At 30.6% G+C, this 25,051-nt stretch overlaps 1 protein-coding gene across 1 annotated transcript in view; it reads left to right on the top strand.

Annotated features, from left to right (window-relative positions):
* Positions 1-25,051, top strand: part of LOC111635432 (transcription initiation factor TFIID subunit 1-like) — a 92,536-nt gene that overhangs the window by 55,152 nt on the left and 12,333 nt on the right. The window contains exons 17-24 of the mRNA XM_023380392.1: positions 4,319-4,419; positions 4,864-4,941; positions 5,221-5,373; positions 6,901-7,017; positions 11,370-11,448; positions 15,493-15,581; positions 19,999-20,077; positions 24,122-24,218. Of these exons, the coding sequence (XP_023236160.1) occupies positions 4,319-4,419; positions 4,864-4,941; positions 5,221-5,373; positions 6,901-7,017; positions 11,370-11,448; positions 15,493-15,581; positions 19,999-20,077; positions 24,122-24,218 (793 nt within the window). The remainder of the gene's footprint in view (positions 1-4,318; positions 4,420-4,863; positions 4,942-5,220; positions 5,374-6,900; positions 7,018-11,369; positions 11,449-15,492; positions 15,582-19,998; positions 20,078-24,121; positions 24,219-25,051) is intronic.

A 25,051-nucleotide genomic window follows, 5' to 3' on the forward strand; every position in this document is an offset into this window, starting at 1 on the left:
GGAAACAATGTTAAAATTATGGCGTAATAATCAAGTAAATGTGAAAAATTGTAAAATAATATAGGCCTAATTTGTTATACATATGTATTATCTAAGATTTTATTAAACATTTTTTTCTAAATTATTGTTTTCTTTAGTCTCCGGGCCCAATTAAAAATTATATGTATGTATTTATATGCGAAATTATACCCCGACTTACGCGAATTCGACTTATGCGGTTACCGCTCGGTCCCACCTATCGCGTAAGTTCGGGGTATTACTGTACTGTAAACTGCATATATGTAGCTTTTGCCAAATTTAAATAATAATAATTCAAATTCCAAAGTTGTTTAAAAATATCGGTCTTTGCTATCAACAAACAAAGCATTTTTATGGAAACCAAAATAGTTGATCATTGATTGCTGAAACAAGGAGACTGTTAATAAATCAAAACAATCTTAGTCAATCATTCTAACATCCCAATTAAAATTGATACATATTCAGTGGTCAGAAAGAGCATAAAAACTCTCTTAACCAAAATTTTTAAACAATTAAAAATACTATTTAAAATAAATATTTTTATATTATGCTAACCTGACATATTTTTGATGTTTTGTAGGTTATATTGTTTGTAACAATTTTAATTTTTTTTTTTTTAATTAGTTGTTGTTTATAGGTTACCTGTTGATAAGTCTATAATAATTTATTCTTCTTCTCACACATGTTTATTATAATATATTTATCTGATTTTATCAATTAATAAATGTATTATAAAAATAGCAGTATAAATATTAACAGATTTTTAATTTAATATTCAAATTATTACGTATAAAAATTCAATTGTAAAGTTAGAATAACTTTTATTTAAAATTTTGGATAATTTTATAACAAAATAAATATTAACAAAAATATCTGCAACGTAAAAAAATTACACCAAGTAAAAATTAATGACAATAAAAATTTTTCTTGGCAGTTTTTCTATAGTAAAGATAAGCTTGGTGCTTGGAGGCAAAATGTAGAAAACAATAATACTGGTAAAAATTTTGTGGGTACCGCTTTCAAGTGCCAGGCTTATCTTTACCAAAGAAAAACTCCTAATAAAAATTTTGACTCGACCATCATCTAAATTGTCATAAATTTTTACTTGGTGTAATTTTTTTTACATCGTAGATGTTTTTGTTTGGATATCAATTGTTTTTGTTTAATAATTGTATTTTTACATCCAGACATAAGATTGGTCGATGCCTGGCAACTGCCGACTGAACACGTCACTGACCAAATGCACTGCCAACCAAACTCTTTCAATATTCATTTCGGTCAGCACCGGCCAAATGTGCCACCAATTGAACATGCCACCGGCCTACACTTTCGATACACCATTTTGAATAAAATTCATTTGTTTTCATGCAATTTTATTCTTAAATGCATAAAATTAAGTTGTAAAACTGAATTATCTCTTTAGGAAACTCTCTTCAACTTTAACCTTGTTAAGCTAAAAGTTTCAGAAGCACCTCACTGATAACAATAAAGGCTTAAGTTTAAAATTTGAGTTTTATAGAACCAGTAGTTTTTTCTCTACAAGCATCTGCTTGTAGAGAAAAAACTACTGAGATAGAGATAGAGAAAAAGAATGAGGAAAAGAAGAAAATACAGCAGAATTTTTTTCCAATTTCTTATATTTTGGCAACTGCTTTATAGAAAGTCTTGAAATGTTGCACACTACCTAAGAAAACAATTTTCTTTCAAATGAGTTATTTGGAATTACTTCAGGTGTTTGGGGATGGAAAAATCAACTTCTGAAAATTGGCAACTCTGATTTCCTGTATGTACGTATATATATATATAGTCAGTCAGTGACTTTTTTACTTGACAAGGAGTCACTGCCGTGACTTCTGATAGAATATGTATAATTTATCTGCTCTTGGTAAACACATTTATTTTATAACATTAAGTTGCACAAACAATAAATTTTTAATTTTGTGAATTTAAATTTAAAAATGTCACTTTTAATTTTAGTCACACTAGTCACAGTAAAACTTAATCATTGGCATATTTCATATATCATTGTAAGATTAAGTAACAATTGTAAGAGGATATAAAACATTTGTAATATGGTTCCCAACCTGTGGTCACTAGACCCCTAAGTTTTGTGGATCACAGATTAGGAAGTATTGGGAAGGATTCATTGTTTTCATTGTTCATTGGCTTAATTGTTAAATAAATAAATAAAAATATATATTTATTTATGTATTTCACAATTAAGCCATTGACAATTCAAATATGTGTGTACAAGAATAGGACATGTGCTGAATAAAAGCTCTGTAGTAAAGTAGTAAAATCTAGTTTTTTGTCCCTAAAACATACAAAATCTGAACAATAGCTTGCATATGTGCAGGAGAGTGTTACTTTTACATCTTGTGCACTTAGTTGTTGTTCTACAGTGACTCATTTCAGAAGAATGGAATGGGGTGGATGAGTCACCCACTATGTAAACAATGTATAAAGAGCATGAAGTAAATCTAATCTTCCAACACTAGAACATTTAAAAAATTTTTGTGTTCTAATAAAGTAGAAACTTCAGATATCTTATAAGCAGCTCCTAAATTTTCAGAATTATATTGTGCATTAGGATCAGCCTTATTATTATTATTATTATTATTATATTGGGTTTAGTGGGTTATACACAGTTTACACTGGTGACCGTCTCCTATGCTGGACCAGAGTCAAGGCATAGCAACCAAAAACAAAAATTAAAAAAGTGTGTCAGTGTCTGTATTCAGGAATTTCCTAACAATATGGCATGTATTCAATATAGTGGCCTTCTGTAGTGTGATGTATGTATTTCTATTCAATTGTAATGTTTCCCAGGAATGGAATGTATGGTTCATGGCTGTCTAATAATTTGTTTCTTTGCAAGCTCTTGGTGTATTACATTTGCTACTTGATTATCTCTGTAAGTAATCTGACTATGCGAAGAGCTTGCAACCAGAAGTGATGTGTTGTATAGTTTCTGGCACGATATGACATTTTCTGCATGTGTCATTTGTGAGTGTTGTATCTTTGAGTATGTGTTTTCTGTAGTTTTTAGTGTTTATGACCTGATCCTGTATGGCAATCATGAATCCTTCCGTCTCACCAAAGAGGAATCTCCGATCTAATCAGCTATTTGATGCAGTTTTTTCAACAAAATCCTGAGCCAGGTTGTAGGGATGCCTGCCGTGGAGTGCCTTTTGAGTCCACGATTGCTTGATGGTGTCTATGCTTTTTATATGTTGTCATGTCTGTATGATGTGAGTGTACCAGTAAGTTTAATGGTGTATTATTTGAATCTGCTAGAGTTACTGATTTATGTAACTGTGATATTTCTTGTTTTTTGTAGAAAAACTTGGCAGTGACTGCATTTGTTTGTAGTGAAGGTTAACTATGTCTTATTATTATTATTGTAAATAGTTCTTTAGCAAACTGTTTTTATGCTTTATTCTAGTTCATTTAAAGTTTTGTTGCAAAATTGCAAAATACTCCAAGAATAAAATAACCTCCCCTTCCAGTTAAAGTATGGAAAAGTATTAATGTCAAAAGGTTATCAGTGAGATCAGTTAAATTTATGCTATTGTCCTAATCCATTAACATATGATTAATATAGAATGTAATATCAAATTTAATAACTGCAGATATCATAATTATCTCATTTATCTTATCCATTTCTATGTTTTAAGAGTGCAGATATAATTTGTATAGCTTTCAGTCAGTCAGTATTTCATTATAAATTTTTTACTGGATTTCATTACAAATGAAATTGGATAAAAGAAAATTTCAATTTTATTAGGAAGTAGTATAGAATTCGTAATTTTTCTCTTTTCATAAACTTGCTGAAATTTTCAATTTAAAAATTAAGAGAATGTTTCAGTTTTGTATTGATTCAAAATATTGTATACATATATACTAGGCTCATGAAATTTACTTATAATAGTATTATGAATAGTGTTATGAAAGAAATTGCTAGTCGAAAGGAACCAAGAATGGTTTTAAGAAGAGCCCCTAATTTGTATAAGATCTTGAGAAATGATAAGGATAGTATCAAAGCAGAGGAGAAAGCAGGGGTGTATAAGATACCTTATGAGAACTTACAACTGGATGTTAAAAAAAGATTATATCAGCGTCACCACAAGAAACTTTAGAGTAAAGCTCAAAGAACGGTGCATAGTAGTCAAAGAACATAGATATGCCATAAGAAAAGCATCTAATTCAACGATTTTGTCCGAAATGGCGTGAGCCCAAGGCTCGGAGGTAAAATGGGACGAGGCAATAATCATCAAACCTCTGTCTTCCCCAACTTTAGCAATGACGGTGGAGAAGATTGAAATATACAGAAGTAGTATAGGAGAAGGCTGTTTAAATGCGAGGGATGCCGAGAGCCTGCCTTCGGCATGGAAGTACTTGGTTAAGAAATTTACTAGAAACTTGGACCAGAATTAGTACATTGAAGATTTATGTTATTTTTGCTTTATTATTTGTTTTATTTTAATTTTTATATATTCTTCCGTTATTTTTCTCTTGTAAAATAATTTTTGATGTAAAATTTTTGTTCTATTCATGGAACATTTACATTCCATTTTCGTTTGCGACCTGAAGATGGCCTATTAATTGAACTGGAAACGTTTATTTTTTACAATTACATTTATTTCTCAGCAAAAAAAAGTTTTGTTTTTATTTACATATAAGTTTTTGAAATTAATAGCTTAATAAATACATATTTGCTCTTATTAAGAATAATGTGCATTCTATAGTGTTCAATGCTTTAGTTATTTATTTATGGAATATTTAACAAGTTACCTTCTCTGTTATATAAAAGTTGAAGTATACTCATTTTTTTTCTTTCTTTAGGATGCAGGTTATGGAGAGAAATTGATATTTACTGAAGATGAAAATGAAGAAGACTTTCAAGGAAAAATTGATGATGAAGTAAATAAATATTTTATTTTGAATGTTTTTTAATATTTTCTGTGATTGACCTTAAATAGAATAAAGAATTTCATGTAATAATTTTTGTTTGAGATTAGATTTAAAATAATTAAATTATTAAAATTATTTGTAAATCTAAATAATTTTAATTTGAAATCCAACTTTTAAAACTTTGAAATTTTATTGAAAATAATAAAGATTTATTAAGTTTTAGCAAATGGCAAGTAATAAAATTTGTAATATTTGTTACAAAAAATTAATAAAATATAATTTTAATAGATAAAAGCTGCACCTTGGAATACAACTAGAGCATTTATTATGGCAATGAAAGGAAAATGCTGTTTAGAAATAAATGGTGTGGCAGATCCTACAGGTTGTGGTGAAGGATTTTCATATGTGAGATTACCAAACAAGTCTTTAATGTCTGTTAAAGTAAGTGTTTGTTATCATAACAAAATTATTTTATAAAATTACACTTGATATATAGAATTAATGATTGGCTACAGATGGAGCTGTCTGTAACGTGCTTGGGGTGGCAGCAATGGCAGATGGTTCCATCAGAAAGTTGGAAAATTTCCAAATGCACTCGTAGGACTGGTCATATCTTCCTTAATATTCATAGGTGCCAGTGCTAGTCCATATATTTCCCATGCTGCTTTAACAAGTCTCATCCACTCATGTTTGTGGGATAAACCACTGTTGCAGTTACATAAGACACATTCAGAGGATAGATCAGATGGTAGTGCATTCTTACAGATACCTAGAAACAAGTGGATTAACACAACTTCTGCAACAAATAGAAGGATCTGTCACTTATCCTGATGTTTGCTACATTGTGGGTTAGCCCATTGTTGTAGTAAAGTCTTCAAATATGCATATGTAAAGAGTTTCTGATTTTAAATGGAACAATCAAATATCTCAAAGTAAGTGTTACCAAAAACTGCTTTGTTTTTAGGACCAGAAAGGAAAATAGGACCATTAGTGAAGGTCATATAGAAATAAAATTTTTAGGGATATAGCAAAAAATGTAGTCTTTCTCAAGTGAAAACTACTTCTGAATTTATCATCTTACAATAAACATTCATGTTCAAAAATATGCCATGTTGATATGTTTCGTGTGATGATAAAATTTTTGGGTTGTGTACTTGATATATTCTCCTGTACAAGAAAACACATTTACTCCTGCTAGTCACTGGAAATGTTAGTTTTTTTAATGTAGTTTACAGTAGGCTGCCTTTGCCAGTAATTTGCAATCCAATCTAGAATGCACTCCATAGGATCAACAGATTTATATTTCTCACTTGGCATCAAACTACAAACTCCTTTTTTTTAATCTTGTTTTGATGTTTTTCTCCCTGTTTTGTTAAATTAGAACAATTAGTGAATTAGTCTTCTTAGCCCAGTAGGTGTTTGATGGTCAAAATAAAAAGAGAAAGAAAAATTGTGGAGGAATAGGAAGACAGGAAAGTTGAAAAAAGAAATTTAATTTATTATTAAATTAATCAAAAATTTATAGAAGCCCACTTTGCTGTTTTTATAGCAAACAGGACTCCTATTTCAACAAACCACAATTCTGCCAGTTTGTCCCAGAATGATGGTAATTTTGTGATGATTCTTTTGATCTCTGCTGACATTCCTTGTTCTGTGAAATTTTAGAAAAAGGGGTTTTGTTGCCTGAAATTCCAGTTTGTTGATAGAACAATAAAAATTACGACGATTAGAATAAAAAGAACCGAACAATAATAAATTCAAAAATATTCCTTAACACTAATTTATAATTACAAGGAAATAGAAAGTAGGGGGCAAAATGTAACAAACAACTTTGGCATCATTATATGATATGATGCCAAAGTTGTTTGTTATATTCTTTTGGGCGTGATATGATGATATAGATTTATGAACATATTTTCAATATGTTTAAAGTGTCAGTAATTTTTTTTATTAAATTATTTTCACTAGGATGAAAACAACGCTTTCCCAAAGAAGCCAATCGTTGGTACTGATGCAGATCTTAGGAAAATGTCACAGAAGAAAGGCATACAGTTATTACGTTCTTGTGGATGCTCAATTGAAGAAGTAAGAATTTTAATAAAACTTTATTGTTTTAATTGGATATTTGTGTTTTTTAAGGAATTTAAATAAAAGTTTAATAAAGACTTTGATATTCTTATACTAATAATAATAATAATAATGTTTCAAGGTTTGGTGTTTCTAAATATAGGCTATAAACTTTCAAGGTCCTCAAATGTTAAGAAACAATCTTGCACCAGAATTTGTTTTAAAAAACATTAAACTTTTATTAAACTAGAAATGCTAATACTAAGCTTTCTGATAAAAGCAAAAAATATATATATTATGATAGCTAGTACATAACTGAAAATGGATAATACTATAATTCAGTAATTATTATAAAATTGTTAACAAAAATTACAATTATTTAAATTTTCATACAGTTAACCTGATTAGGGAAAGAACTTGTAAGTGATTCGTATTAAGGGTTTTTCTTCTAATTCAACAGCTACACATTGATCACATTGATCAGCAAAAGTGAAAGCTAGCTTGCCTTGTCAGTTTGACAAGGTCCTTTTTATACTTTGCTGATTTGCTTACTTTTCAGTAAAGGCAAAAGTTAAGCAAAATCATTTTTTATAAGCATGAAAATGCTTACATAAGATGATTTTGCTTAACTTCTGTCTTTATTAACATTTACATTAAAACTTCTTTAACTCGAACCTCCAAGGGGCAGGAAAAACAGGAAAAGGGGCAGGTAAGAGAACAATAGAGTAAAAAATATGATTCTGAATACATTTGAACCTCTCTTGCATTAAAGAATCTTTGATCTTATGCTGTTTGAGACAAAAAAAAACCTATGTAATGCATTTCAGCAAAATGTTCAGTGTAACTAATGGAATCAAACAGTTTTGCTGATCCTCTTACTTTATCTCAACAAGATGTATCTCATGCTTTTGACTGACATTTTGTCTGAAAATTAGTGTTAGAGTAGATGCAACTGTCTGAACATTTCATGGAAATTCAATAATTAGGATTACTTTGTATAGAATAAATATTAAAATTCTAGTCGGGGAAGTTGAAAGTAACTCAAATCGGTGTTAGGGAACTGTGAAAAACTTCAACTTGGCAAAAATTCAAGTTAAAAAATTCAAGTTGGCAACATTAAATCCCTAAACCTTGTTAAGACCTACCAAGTGCTTTGTTTTCTTTGAGTTAAAGAAATATTCAAGTTACAGACGTTTGAGTTAGAGAAGTTTATTGTAGTAATTCAAACACAAATTATTATTGTATTTATTTTCAGGCACTTGGCAATTTTTATCATCAAATTTTATTTAGTTGATACGTGTTGATATTATTTACAAACGTTTCGGGCATTTATTGCCCCTCCTCAGCCAACTTTTTAATTTACAGGTTATCAAGATATTAAAACCACAAATTTCCATCGCCTATGTTTACTTGTAGTTATGGAACTACAAAAACTTCTTGGCCCTTAACACACTTTAATCTTGCAGTTTTTCTCTGTAATTGTTGTTGATTTTTTGTTGACCCTTATCCATTTTTTGATGATTGTTGCCGTTTCAGCTTCGGAATTCTTATTCTGGTACTTTGAAACCGTGCTAGTAGTTATTAGTAGTAATTCAAACACAAATTATTATTGTATTTATTTTCAGGCACTTTTGATGAAGTTTTTGTAGTTCCATAACAACAAGTAAACATAGGCGATGGAAATTTGTGGTTTTAATATCTTAATAACCCGTAAATTAAAAAGTTGGCTGAGGAGGGGCAATAAATGCCCGAAACGTGTGTAAATAATATCAACATGTATCAACTAAATAAAATTTGATGATAAAAAATGCCAAGTGCCTGAAAATAAATACAATAATAATTTGTGTTTGAATTACTACTAATAACTACTAGCACAGTTTCAAAGTACCAAAGTTTATTGTATTTACAAAAGCATAAATACAGAATTATTTAGGATTTTAAATAAGACCAAAATACTTAATGAGATGCAGTTTCATTCATTACTCAGATCTGTCTATGAAATTATACAGATCTGAGTAATCACTAGTTGGGAAGTATTGACATAACAGTTGAGATGTATCATAACTTAACCTCCAAAACTCAAAATAACTGTAAGAAATGGAAAGTAAATTAATGTAACTAGCTAAACATAACTATAAATCAAAATTTCTTTTTTGCTACCTCACATAGTGATTTTTATTACTGTATTTTTGTGTGTAATCTGTGATAGTTAATAACCTGCACGAAATTGCTAGAATAAAAATACTATCTATTGCTCAATTGACCCCATCATATTACCTGCACCTATGAAGCAGCCATTGCTCTATAGTGTAACCTATAAAGATGACTAAAATTTTTTAATTTAATTTTATTTATTTTGTTATATTATTCTTTCCTTATCTCTATATTATATTTTCCCCCTGAATTCTCTCCTCTCAGGCTATAGTAATTTTTATCTCTGGGGTTTCCAACATGTTTTCCATTTATAAAATTATGTGAGGTTAAGGACAATGCAAATCTCTAGATTTGTTAATTAAAATGTAGAGCACATTTTCTAGAAGTAACACAAAACAAAATAAAACAAAAAGAGAATCATGAGGTAGGAAGGTGATTGAGTTTATGAAGAAAAGAATGGAAGAGATGAAGGAACCTGTTTAGGACAAAGTTCGTGAGAAACATTAATGCAACTTTTACAAGAATAAGAAAATTACAAAAGAAATTGCCCACTTGTGGTCAAGTGCCTAAAACCACTGAACGATAGTAGTTGGTTGTAGGTTTACACTTCACTAATGGACAAGCTACATGGATTTTTTAGGTTTTCTTCCCATGTATAACCAAAGCAACCAAAACCAAGCATAAAAAATAACTGAGTTAACATCAAAGACTGTTCAGATATGCACTTCCAACCAGGCATATACACTATCCCAGTTACAGATTGCAGAACCAACTGCTACTCCAAATACATAGATTCTACAATGTGCCCATCTTAGAGAGCATTAGTATTCCATCCTGAAAGGGTCAGCCAACACTGCTCTAGCCAACTTTGCCTCCGACCCCAACAATAGACATATAATTTGACTGACCTTATATAGCTTCACCTAGAAACATCATCTCAGATATTTAGACCAGGTAGAAATTTACAAGACCACCCAAAAAATATCACCATTAATTTTGTGGATTCTTTCTGCATGGAAGACGTCTTATGAACTGTAAACTTTCTATCCTCTCCCCTTCCCCTCTTCCTTACATCACCTCCCCTCTCCTCTTGACACATGTTTGGTAATCCCCTGTTATTTTTGACAACTGTTGGTCATTTAGCCTGATGATGCCTATTTACCACAGGTGAAAACATTAGCTCTGTTATTTTTTATGCTGGTTTTTTTGTTTGGTTGCTGCGTTATCAAGTTTACCCAGTTTTTAGTGATTGTTTTACATGAATAACCTAAATAGAGACCAGTTTTCCTTAGGAAGTTCTCCCAGGAGGTATCCCTATTGACAAATTGCCTACATGTTACATTATCATATCCCATCAAAACCAAATTAAACAAAAGAAATTCTGAATAAGGTATTTATTTGAAATTATGAAGAAAAATTTTTAATTAATAAGTGTAATATTTTAGTATTTCAATTATAAGCATAGTATTTTAGTTTTTAGTATTTTAGTAGAATACAAAAGATTAATAAAAATGTAATTAAGGCAGCATTAATTCTTAAAATGATAAAATTTATATAATATTTCTATTATTAAATTGTCATTCAGTGGCATGTCATCCATGGAAGCTGTGGAAGTGCCACTTCCCTTGTATTTTCTAAAATATAAATACATATTGTGTGATTATTTTCATATTTTAATGTACTTTGAATTAATTAAAATTAATAATTTATTATAATCGCATTATGTATCTTATTGCAAATTTCTGTACTACATATGAAAAAATGATGAGATTGCTATTGCATATTCGAATATAAATTCTTATATGCATATTCCCAATGGAAGTGCTGTATTGTCGAATACAGGACAGCTTCCACGATGAAAATATCTGAATGGTGCAAAGCAGCCAGATTACAGGCATTGGCGCATGCACTTTACAGAGCACCAACCTCGCATAGTTTAGCTGGTGGATGCTAAACACAAAAATATCTTATAATGCTTCCAATGATTCTGTCCAGGGCTGGCACAGCTTCCCTATCATGAAATGTCACTGCATGCCACTGTTGTCATAATTTCAATTATTATTGTTTTTCCATTCTAGAGATGATTTATAAATTTAGGTTTATTCAATTTTTTAAGTCACCTTAATTGTATTTTCATATTTTGGTGACAGTAATAATTACAATTACATTTTTAATTTATATTAAAATATAACTGTTCTAACATTTATTTCCTTAAGACTAAAGATTTAAGTCGTTGGGAAGTATTACATCTCATCAGAGTCTTGACTTCTAATGAAGAAAATATGGAAGAATCTGGTAATAATATTTTCATAAGTTGTACTTCTAATTTTTTCTTAGCAGTAGCATAACTAGAACCAGTATTAGGGGTGCCCAAGTTAGAATGCTCAAATCTACATTCATCCCTGCATCACTGTGGATGAAAAGTAAACCCTTAAATATTCATCATATTGTTATGCCCCAATAGACCTAGGTCTGTTAGGCAAGGTTATAGGGTCAAGGCACAGACACACAAAATAAAGGACTTTACAATTATGGTGGAATTTAATTAATAAGGTTTAATCATGAATATATATAAACAAAAGAACATTAACCTATTTACACCACAGGAGAGGAACAACAATCCATCAAATTTTCAAAACAGAGAACATGTAAACTATACGAGCGAAAGGATAGAAGATATTACTTCTCCTTTAACGAAATACACAATAATTAACGTACCGACAAAAATAATAGTTTTTGGAGCTTCTTCGATGTTTCATGTCTTGATATCTTCTACAGTTTCATGAACAACGGGCGGATTCTCTACGATGGAATTGGATTCTGTTCTCTTCATTCTTTAGTTCACACGTGTCAGTCCCTTTCTTCTTTATCCTAACACCACATAGTCTGTTCTCATCTCACAACAAGCAGGAGCCGAAGAAAAAAAAAGTTTACTTTTGGACGGGAGTCCCAATATTTATACCTCCCGCCATTGAGTGTGACGTGAATTACATGTGCTGTCAGTCGCTGACCAATCAGCAAGGGCAACAGGTTCCACCTGTTCACGATCCGGTATCATGAAATAAAACGGAATTTTACAATAAAACCCGATATGACACCCGACATATATACATACAATAAACGGAAACAATTATATATAGTGCTTATGCACTACAATATATACATGTGTATATATGCATTTTTCACATTCAAATTTTTTTCCTTTACTTATTTGATTTTGATTCATTCTATATTACAAAGATCTAAAGTTTCATCTGAGAATATGTCAAAACTGTATGTATTAAAGCATATTCCTGTTGTGGCAGTGAGAAGATGCATGACATCTTTTAAAAAGGATGTTTGAGAACACACACTTGGGTATCAATTTTATTTTGGAATTCTTCTGTTCAAGCCAGTGATTTCCTCCCCCTTGTTCTTAATATTAATTATTCTGTTTAGTTACAGTTTATTCTATTACTTTTCCATGTAATGTCTACATCCTGTAAATAAGTATTTGTCTGAATGTTGACTTCTCATTTTTCTGTGACAATACATAAATTTTATAAATATTAGGACTAGAAATGGAACAAATCACTGCGATATTTGATTTATAAACACAATGGCTTTAGCAACATGTGAATTTTTTAGTTATATTTAAATTAGTTTGAAATTGTTCAAGTTCTTTTAAAACGTACACAATGGAATCTTATATTATAATGTTATGACAAACTTGAGTTGGTGTGAGAATCACATGAGTGTACAATGGTCTGTGAGAGGCAGTACACAAATAAATAACAGCAATTATTTATTTATTTTCACGTGAATAGTAATATACAGGATTCTTTTATGGGTTCCAACTCTGAGAGTTACAGAATGTCCAGAATAGGTGCAAGGAATCAAGTAAATACAAAGCAAGAGAACCCGCTTGCGACAATTAAGAAAAGATGGACATATACTCTTACAACTAATACTTATACTAAATTATAAACTAAAAGAGGAAGAAAGAATATCAAAAAGTTTAGTATGATAGAAGAGGAGGTTATAAAGAATACCCAGGTTTTCTGGTTGGTATTGATGCTCTTCTGGTGAGGAATCACTATAAATTGCTTCATGATGATCCTTAATTGGATCTCTTCACTTATCCTCCTTAAACAAGGGATGTTTGTCTCTCTCGCTCCATGCATTGACAGGGTCTTTTCTCCTCTGCAGGCTGTCTTTGTCTCCCTTTGTCCTTCTAGACAGTGAGCTAGAGCGTAACTTTCACACGTCTGCCTTCACGAGAGTCCGATCCAAGAATGACTCTCCTTATCCATTATAGTAGCCTCACTACTATAGTATAGTAGTGGGGATCTCACTTCCCATTGTCACTGTGGCACTTAGAAAGGGTTACCCCACCCACAGGAAGAAATGTTAGTCAAAAATTTGAGGAAACAAAAAGGGGAAACAAAGAAGAAAGAAAACTTAAAACTAAACTTATATCAAAAATATATACAGTAATATGGTGTATCGCCACAGTGGCTCCCAAAAATGTCTGTGCAACAAAGTTTGTTACAATGAAAAATATATATAAATTATAAAGCAATTTAAATAGTAATGTTGGCAAAAACTGGAAATTCTCAAAACCAGTTTTGAGATGACTTTGAATTTAGTAGAAAGCTTTTAAGTGGTCTTTCTAAAAACTACATCATTCATACAGCAAGATAGTTTTGAGGCTGCCGACCACGTCAAAAACATTGTTTAACAAGAAGTAACAAATTGAAAAGCTCATCTAATAGACTTTTCTCACTAATAGTGTCAATTTTTTGTTGTTTTGTACATATACAAATCCAATGAAGTAGTAGTAGTCTTTCTTAAATATTACTTCATTAAGGATTTATATTGCATGACCTTGGGAGCTCCAATGTGGATTTGTTGCAAGGCCCTAACTGTTTGTACAATATTGTGATACTTCTAATTCTTCTCACAGCTGGTTATATAAAGAAATTGCTACTTAATAGAGGGTGGGTGATTAACATGTAGACATAACCTGTCTGCTTATTTGTTATTAAGAAACAGCAAAGATGCCATTAACACTTACAATGCACTGGGGGTATATAGTATATTGGTGAGAGATGACAGATGTGCATCTGATGAGAGAGATCTGATATGCATTGGGTTGATCAAAAGGCTGGCAGAGCATAAATATGATATATGTAACAAAAAGCAGACCACTGCCCTAGCAATATATGCTTCTGAAACTGGTGTAGAAGCTAAACTACAACTGGCCAGCCTCATTAAATGCATCTTTCATACCGAGCAGATCAAAATTTTGAAGGCTCTAGAAATTTGTAATGCCCAAGCTAAAGGGGGAATGCATAAATTTTAAGGAGGCGGAAAACATCTCACATGCCTGGAGGACTTTTTTTTTGACAATCCCGATAACATTAATAACAAATAGAAATCAACTGCTTCCATTGGGATTTGTTACAATATATATGCTAAATTTTTATGTTAATGTTTATTTTATTTTATGTTAATGTCATTGTTAATTTTTATTTTTAATGTTAATATTAACACACAGTTGTGATTTTTATACTTGTTAGAATATTTAACCTTTAACACAGATGGGAATTTTTGTATTTGTTCCAATATTTAATAGTTCCAGCAATTTTTTTTTAAATTTAAAATTGCTCTTTAAGCATACCAAATTTTTGTATAAGACATTTTGACCTGAAGCAAATTCCAATTAGGATTGAAAGTGCTTGTCAAAGTATGTTAAACTTTATTTGCTGGTTTAATTATAAAGGTTTGTGTGTGTGTTGTTATGATATTTACAATCTCATTAAATTAATGGTAGTTTCTGTAACTTGAATTTGTTACCTCAAATTTTTCTGTCTCTTTTCTATTTTGAATTATTGAGTCTACTATATTATGTAATGCTTTCATATGTATATAATGACTCAAATTGGGTATATCTTAATTAAGGATTATACAAAATCCAGTTTCCAGCAGGAACTACAAAAATCTACAAAGTAAATATTTTTACCTGTCTCTTAGCCTGATGACGACAATTCAACATGGATGAAAATGTTTTGTAGTTCCTGCTGGATATTGGTTTTGTGTGTAGTGCTTTGTTTTAAACAAACATACAAAAATTATCATTTATATATGATGAGCAGAAAATAAATATTTAGAAAGCTATTTTAACAACTCAGTGGTTTTTATCTAATTATTTTCAATTGAATTCCTGATGGATAAAAATTGAATTTAATTAAACAAGATATTGTTTATTAATTTTAAAATTTGAATATAATTTAAATTTCTGTATTCATTTAATGTATCTCAAATATAAATTTGTTATCTTTTATTTCTGTACCGAAGAATTGAAGAAGTATGCTCGAAAACCGAGACCGACAATAACAGACCAATTAGAAAAATATGCCAAAGAATGTCAGAGAATTTTTGAAATCCAAAATAAGTAAATATCTTATCTTTTTAAATAAAACTAATTAAATATTTAATATTTTTGAATTTAAAGCATTAGGTTGGCTTTAGCAATAAATAAAACTAGCAGATAACCCAGGTATTGTCAGAATGAATCATCAAATAGAAAAAGTTAATTCAGAATTAAAAGTTGAAATTTAATATCTAACAAAAACTGCTTGTAGTCTAGACTATGTGAAATGTATTCACTTTTCTAACAACTACAAAAATGAATTACAAAATTGTTTGTATGCCATTGTTTAAAGTGGGAAATCCAATATAACCCAACTTTTTCTATCCCACTCATACTCACTAACAATTTAATTGAATTGTTACAAAATCTGAACCACACAAAAAATTTCTTAGCAATTTCTTATAGAAAATATTAGGGAAATTTCAGAAAATTTGGAACCTAATATCTCGAACAAATCATTGGATCCAAAACAAAAGTTTGTTGCATATTTTCTGATTTTCTATCTGTCAACACCTAATTTGTTCAAATCCATGAAGAAATCTAGGAATTTAGTGAATAAAAATTTTCTCAGCATTTGCCCTGCTAGCTTAGCAGTTTTATGGAATTTTTAAACTACTCATGATAGGAAAAATTGTAGTCTTAGTATGCTGGTGTCTTATATATGTTACAGTCAAAACGCATTTTTAGTTAGAATGCGTTTTGTCTAGTTGAAACTAGTTTATACTAAATGTCTTTGTTAAAACCCGTTTTGTCTAGTTGAAACTAGTTGTAACTCAAATTCATTTTTGACTAGCAGTAAATTCTAGTTTTAGCTAGACAAAACTGGTTTTGTCTAGTTAATTTACTGCTGTACATGTTTTGATTTTAGATAAAACTAGTTTTAACTTTTAACATTAGTTAAAACTAATTTCAGCCACATAAATATGTTTGGGGGAAATAAATAAAGTTATGTATAGTGATTCGGCGGAAGATGCCTAACATTTTGCTTATGAAGGAAATTACAGCACTAATTTGGGTTTAGGAGCCCTCTAATGAAAATATCATATTCTGGAGTATGTTTTTCAAATAAAACTTTGGAGTTTATTTTAAAAAAATTGTATACTGTGTTTGCAATGACGACTTTTTCACTGTCTTGCATTTTAGGCATCTCACCCCAAGTATCCGTAATGCCAAATGCCATTAGGGTAAGATAACAAATATAATTGCATAAAATTAATTTTTGAATTTCTTAACCAAATTTAATTTATTGCATATGTAGTACAAAGTACTTCGCAGTAAGTATAACAACACAGTATAAGTATTGTTAAGTTTCCGCCCGTTCTANAATTTTTATCATCAAATTTTATTTAGTTGATACGTGTTGATATTATTTACACACGTTTCGGGCATTTATTGCCCCTCCTCAGCCAACTTTTTAATTTACAGGTTATCAAGATATTAAAACCACAAATTTCCATCGCCTATGTTTACTTGTAGTTATGGAACTACAAAAACTTCTTGGCCCTTAACACACTTTAATCTTGCAGTTTTTCTCTGTAATTGTTGTTGATTTTTTGTTGACCCTTATCCATTTTTTGATGATTGTTGCCGTTTCAGCTTCGGAATTCTTATTCTGGTACTTTGAAACCGTGCTAGTAGTTATTAGTAGTAATTCAAACACAAATTATTATTGTATTTATTTTCAGGCACTTTTGATGAAGTTTTTGTAGTTCCATAACAACAAGTAAACATAGGCGATGGAAATTTGTGGTTTTAATATCTTAATAACCCGTAAATTAAAAAGTTGGCTGAGGAGGGGCAATAAATGCCCGAAACGTGTGTAAATAATATCAACATGTATCAACTAAATAAAATTTGATGATAAAAAATGCCAAGTGCCTGAAAATAAATACAATAATAATTTGTGTTTGAATTACTACTAATAACTACTAGCACAGTTTCAAAGTACCAAAGTTTATTGTATTTACAAAAGCATAAATACAGAATTATTTAGGATTTTAAATAAGACCAAAATACTTAATGAGATGCAGTTTCATTCATTACTCAGATCTGTCTATGAAATTATACAGATCTGAGTAATCACTAGTTGGGAAGTATTGACATAACAGTTGAGATGTATCATAACTTAACCTCCAAAACTCAAAATAACTGTAAGAAATGGAAAGTAAATTAATGTAACTAGCTAAACATAACTATAAATCAAAATTTCTTTTTTGCTACCTCACATAGTGATTTTTATTACTGTATTTTTGTGTGTAATCTGTGATAGTTAATAACCTGCACGAAATTGCTAGAATAAAAATACTATCTATTGCTCAATTGACCCCATCATATTACCTGCACCTATGAAGCAGCCATTGCTCTATAGTGTAACCTATAAAGATGACTAAAATTTTTTAATTTAATTTTATTTATTTTGTTATATTATTCTTTCCTTATCTCTATATTATATTTTCCCCCTGAATTCTCTCCTCTCAGGCTATAGTAATTTTTATCTCTGGGGTTTCCAACATGTTTTCCATTTATAAAATTATGTGAGGTTAAGGACAATGCAAATCTCTAGATTTGTTAATTAAAATGTAGAGCACATTTTCTAGAAGTAACACAAAACAAAATAAAACAAAAAGAGAATCATGAGGTAGGAAGGTGATTGAGTTTATGAAGAAAAGAATGGAAGAGATGAAGGAACCTGTTTAGGACAAAGTTCGTGAGAAACATTAATGCAACTTTTACAAGAATAAGAAAATTACAAAAGAAATTGCCCACTTGTGGTCAAGTGCCTAAAACCACTGAACGATAGTAGTTGGTTGTAGGTTTACACTTCACTAATGGACAAGCTACATGGATTTTTTAGGTTTTCTTCCCATGTATAACCAAAGCAACCAAAACCAAGCATAAAAAATAACTGAGTTAACATCAAAGACTGTTCAGATATGCACTTCCAACCAGGCATATACACTATCCCAGTTACAGATTGCAGAACCAACTGCTACTCCAAATACATAGATTCTACAATGTGCCCATCTTAGAGAGCATTAGTATTCCATCCTGAAAGGGTCAGCCAACACTGCTCTAGCCAACTTTGCCTCCGACCCCAACAATAGACATATAATTTGACTGACCTTATATAGCTTCACCTAGAAACATCATCTCAGATATTTAGACCAGGTAGAAATTTACAAGACCACCCAAAAAATATCACCATTAATTTTGTGGATTCTTTCTGCATGGAAGACGTCTTATGAACTGTAAACTTTCTATCCTCTCCCCTTCCCCTCTTCCTTACATCACCTCCCCTCTCCTCTTGACACATGTTTGGTAATCCCCTGTTATTTTTGACAACTGTTGGTCATTTAGCCTGATGATGCCTGTTTACCACAGGTGAAAACATTAGCTCTGTTATTTTTTATGCTGGTTTTTTTGTTTGGTTGCTGCGTTATCAAGTTTACCCAGTTTTTAGTGATTGTTTTACATGAATAACCTAAATAGAGACCAGTTTTCCTTAGGAAGTTCTCCCAGGAGGTATCCCTATTGACAAATTGCCTACATGTTACATTATCATATCCCATCAAAACCAAATTAAACAAAAGAAATTCTGAATAAGGTATTTATTTGAAATTATGAAGAAAAATTTTTAATTAATAAGTGTAATATTTTAGTATTTCAATTATAAGCATAGTATTTTAGTTTTTAGTATTTTAGTAGAATACAAAAGATTAATAAAAATGTAATTAAGGCAGCATTAATTCTTAAAATGATAAAATTTATATAATATTTCTATTATTAAATTGTCATTCAGTGGCATGTCATCCATGGAAGCTGTGGAAGTGCCACTTCCCTTGTATTTTCTAAAATATAAATACATATTGTGTGATTATTTTCATATTTTAATGTACTTTGAATTAATTAAAATTAATAATTTATTATAATCGCATTATGTATCTTATTGCAAATTTCTGTACTACATATGAAAAAATGATGAGATTGCTATTGCATATTCGAATATAAATTCTTATATGCATATTCCCAATGGAAGTGCTGTATTGTCGAATACAGGACAGCTTCCACGATGAAAATATCTGAATGGTGCAAAGCAGCCAGATTACAGGCATTGGCGCATGCACTTTACAGAGCACCAACCTCGCATAGTTTAGCTGGTGGATGCTAAACACAAAAATATCTTATAATGCTTCCAATGATTCTGTCCAGGGCTGGCACAGCTTCCCTATCATGAAATGTCACTGCATGCCACTGTTGTCATAATTTCAATTATTATTGTTTTTCCATTCTAGAGATGATTTATAAATTTAGGTTTATTCAATTTTTTAAGTCACCTTAATTGTATTTTCATATTTTGGTGACAGTAATAATTACAATTACATTTTTAATTTATATTAAAATATAACTGTTCTAACATTTATTTCCTTAAGACTAAAGATTTAAGTCGTTGGGAAGTATTACATCTCATCAGAGTCTTGACTTCTAATGAAGAAAATATGGAAGAATCTGGTAATAATATTTTCATAAGTTGTACTTCTAATTTTTTCTTAGCAGTAGCATAACTAGAACCAGTATTAGGGGTGCCCAAGTTAGAATGCTCAAATCTACATTCATCCCTGCATCACTGTGGATGAAAAGTAAACCCTTAAATATTCATCATATTGTTATGCCCCAATAGACCTAGGTCTGTTAGGCAAGGTTATAGGGTCAAGGCACAGACACACAAAATAAAGGACTTTACAATTATGGTGGAATTTAATTAATAAGGTTTAATCATGAATATATATAAACAAAAGAACATTAACCTATTTACACCACAGGAGAGGAACAACAATCCATTAAATTTTCAAAACAGAGAACATGTAAACTATACGAGCGAAAGGATAGAAGATATTACTTCTCCTTTAACGAAATACACAATAATTAACGTACCGACAAAAATAATAGTTTTTGGAGCTTCTTCGATGTTTCATGTCTTGATATCTTCTACAGTTTCATGAACAACGGGCGGATTCTCTACGATGGAATTGGATTCTGTTCTCTTCATTCTTTAGTTCACACGTGTCAGTCCCTTTCTTCTTTATCCTAACACCACATAGTCTGTTCTCATCTCACAACAAGCAGGAGCCGAAGAAAAAAAAAGTTTACTTTTGGACGGGAGTCCCAATATTTATACCTCCCGCCATTGAGTGTGACGTGAATTACATGTGCTGTCAGTCGCTGACCAATCAGCAAGGGCAACAGGTTCCACCTGTTCACGATCCGGTATCATGAAATAAAACGGAATTTTACAATAAAACCCGATATGACACCCGACATATATACATACAATAAACGGAAACAATTATATATAGTGCTTATGCACTACAATATATACATGTGTATATATGCATTTTTCACATTCAAATTTTTTTCCTTTACTTATTTGATTTTGATTCATTCTATATTACAAAGATCTAAAGTTTCATCTGAGAATATGTCAAAACTGTATGTATTAAAGCATATTCCTGTTGTGGCAGTGAGAAGATGCATGACATCTTTTAAAAAGGATGTTTGAGAACACACACTTGGGTATCAATTTTATTTTGGAATTCTTCTGTTCAAGCCAGTGATTTCCTCCCCCTTGTTCTTAATATTAATTATTCTGTTTAGTTACAGTTTATTCTATTACTTTTCCATGTAATGTCTACATCCTGTAAATAAGTATTTGTCTGAATGTTGACTTCTCATTTTTCTGTGACAATACATAAATTTTATAAATATTAGGACTAGAAATGGAACAAATCACTGCGATATTTGATTTATAAACACAATGGCTTTAGCAACATGTGAATTTTTTAGTTATATTTAAATTAGTTTGAAATTGTTCAAGTTCTTTTAAAACGTACACAATGGAATCTTATATTATAATGTTATGACAAACTTGAGTTGGTGTGAGAATCACATGAGTGTACAATGGTCTGTGAGAGGCAGTACACAAATAAATAACAGCAATTATTTATTTATTTTCACGTGAATAGTAATATACAGGATTCTTTTATGGGTTCCAACTCTGAGAGTTACAGAATGTCCAGAATAGGTGCAAGGAATCAAGTAAATACAAAGCAAGAGAACCCGCTTGCGACAATTAAGAAAAGATGGACATATACTCTTACAACTAATACTTATACTAAATTATAAACTAAAAGAGGAAGAAAGAATATCAAAAAGTTTAGTATGATAGAAGAGGAGGTTATAAAGAATACCCAGGTTTTCTGGTTGGTATTGATGCTCTTCTGGTGAGGAATCACTATAAATTGCTTCATGATGATCCTTAATTGGATCTCTTCACTTATCCTCCTTAAACAAGGGATGTTTGTCTCTCTCGCTCCATGCATTGACAGGGTCTTTTCTCCTCTGCAGGCTGTCTTTGTCTCCCTTTGTCCTTCTAGACAGTGAGCTAGAGCGTAACTTTCACACGTCTGCCTTCACGAGAGTCCGATCCAAGAATGACTCTCCTTATCCATTATAGTAGCCTCACTACTATAGTATAGTAGTGGGGATCTCACTTCCCATTGTCACTGTGGCACTTAGAAAGGGTTACCCCACCCACAGGAAGAAATGTTAGTCAAAAATTTGAGGAAACAAAAAGGGGAAACAAAGAAGAAAGAAAACTTAAAACTAAACTTATATCAAAAATATATACAGTAATATGGTGTATCGCCACAGTGGCTCCCAAAAATGTCTGTGCAACAAAGTTTGTTACAATGAAAAATATATATAAATTATAAAGCAATTTAAATAGTAATGTTGGCAAAAACTGGAAATTCTCAAAACCAGTTTTGAGATGACTTTGAATTTAGTAGAAAGCTTTTAAGTGGTCTTTCTAAAAACTACATCATTCATACAGCAAGATAGTTTTGAGGCTGCCGACCACGTCAAAAACATTGTTTAACAAGAAGTAACAAATTGAAAAGCTCATCTAATAGACTTTTCTCACTAATAGTGTCAATTTTTTGTTGTTTTGTACATATACAAATCCAATGAAGTAGTAGTAGTCTTTCTTAAATATTACTTCATTAAGGATTTATATTGCATGACCTTGGGAGCTCCAATGTGGATTTGTTGCAAGGCCCTAACTGTTTGTACAATATTGTGATACTTCTAATTCTTCTCACAGCTGGTTATATAAAGAAATTGCTACTTAATAGAGGGTGGGTGATTAACATGTAGACATAACCTGTCTGCTTATTTGTTATTAAGAAACAGCAAAGATGCCATTAACACTTACAATGCACTGGGGGTATATAGTATATTGGTGAGAGATGACAGATGTGCATCTGATGAGAGAGATCTGATATGCATTGGGTTGATCAAAAGGCTGGCAGAGCATAAATATGATATATGTAACAAAAAGCAGACCACTGCCCTAGCAATATATGCTTCTGAAACTGGTGTAGAAGCTAAACTACAACTGGCCAGCCTCATTAAATGCATCTTTCATACCGAGCAGATCAAAATTTTGAAGGCTCTAGAAATTTGTAATGCCCAAGCTAAAGGGGGAATGCATAAATTTTAAGGAGGCGGAAAACATCTCACATGCCTGGAGGACTTTTTTTTTGACAATCCCGATAACATTAATAACAAATAGAAATCAACTGCTTCCATTGGGATTTGTTACAATATATATGCTAAATTTTTATGTTAATGTTTATTTTATTTTATGTTAATGTCATTGTTAATTTTTATTTTTAATGTTAATATTAACACACAGTTGTGATTTTTATACTTGTTAGAATATTTAACCTTTAACACAGATGGGAATTTTTGTATTTGTTCCAATATTTAATAGTTCCAGCAATTTTTTTTTAAATTTAAAATTGCTCTTTAAGCATACCAAATTTTTGTATAAGACATTTTGACCTGAAGCAAATTCCAATTAGGATTGAAAGTGCTTGTCAAAGTATGTTAAACTTTATTTGCTGGTTTAATTATAAAGGTTTGTGTGTGTGTTGTTATGATATTTACAATCTCATTAAATTAATGGTAGTTTCTGTAACTTGAATTTGTTACCTCAAATTTTTCTGTCTCTTTTCTATTTTGAATTATTGAGTCTACTATATTATGTAATGCTTTCATATGTATATAATGACTCAAATTGGGTATATCTTAATTAAGGATTATACAAAATCCAGTTTCCAGCAGGAACTACAAAAATCTACAAAGTAAATATTTTTACCTGTCTCTTAGCCTGATGACGACAATTCAACATGGATGAAAATGTTTTGTAGTTCCTGCTGGATATTGGTTTTGTGTGTAGTGCTTTGTTTTAAACAAACATACAAAAATTATCATTTATATATGATGAGCAGAAAATAAATATTTAGAAAGCTATTTTAACAACTCAGTGGTTTTTATCTAATTATTTTCAATTGAATTCCTGATGGATAAAAATTGAATTTAATTAAACAAGATATTGTTTATTAATTTTAAAATTTGAATATAATTTAAATTTCTGTATTCATTTAATGTATCTCAAATATAAATTTGTTATCTTTTATTTCTGTACCGAAGAATTGAAGAAGTATGCTCGAAAACCGAGACCGACAATAACAGACCAATTAGAAAAATATGCCAAAGAATGTCAGAGAATTTTTGAAATCCAAAATAAGTAAATATCTTATCTTTTTAAATAAAACTAATTAAATATTTAATATTTTTGAATTTAAAGCATTAGGTTGGCTTTAGCAATAAATAAAACTAGCAGATAACCCAGGTATTGTCAGAATGAATCATCAAATAGAAAAAGTTAATTCAGAATTAAAAGTTGAAATTTAATATCTAACAAAAACTGCTTGTAGTCTAGACTATGTGAAATGTATTCACTTTTCTAACAACTACAAAAATGAATTACAAAATTGTTTGTATGCCATTGTTTAAAGTGGGAAATCCAATATAACCCAACTTTTTCTATCCCACTCATACTCACTAACAATTTAATTGAATTGTTACAAAATCTGAACCACACAAAAAATTTCTTAGCAATTTCTTATAGAAAATATTAGGGAAATTTCAGAAAATTTGGAACCTAATATCTCGAACAAATCATTGGATCCAAAACAAAAGTTTGTTGCATATTTTCTGATTTTCTATCTGTCAACACCTAATTTGTTCAAATCCATGAAGAAATCTAGGAATTTAGTGAATAAAAATTTTCTCAGCATTTGCCCTGCTAGCTTAGCAGTTTTATGGAATTTTTAAACTACTCATGATAGGAAAAATTGTAGTCTTAGTATGCTGGTGTCTTATATATGTTACAGTCAAAACGCATTTTTAGTTAGAATGCGTTTTGTCTAGTTGAAACTAGTTTATACTAAATGTCTTTGTTAAAACCCGTTTTGTCTAGTTGAAACTAGTTTATACTAAATGTCTTTGTTAAAACCCGTTTTGTCTAGTTGAAACTAGTTTATACTAAATGTCTTTGTTAAAACCCGTTTTGTCTAG

Source organism: Centruroides sculpturatus, unplaced genomic scaffold (assembly GCF_000671375.1).
Source record: "Centruroides sculpturatus isolate CEXI.00-Female unplaced genomic scaffold, Cexi_2.0 scaffold904, whole genome shotgun sequence".
NCBI classification, from domain to species: Eukaryota; Metazoa; Arthropoda; class Arachnida; order Scorpiones; family Buthidae; genus Centruroides; species Centruroides sculpturatus.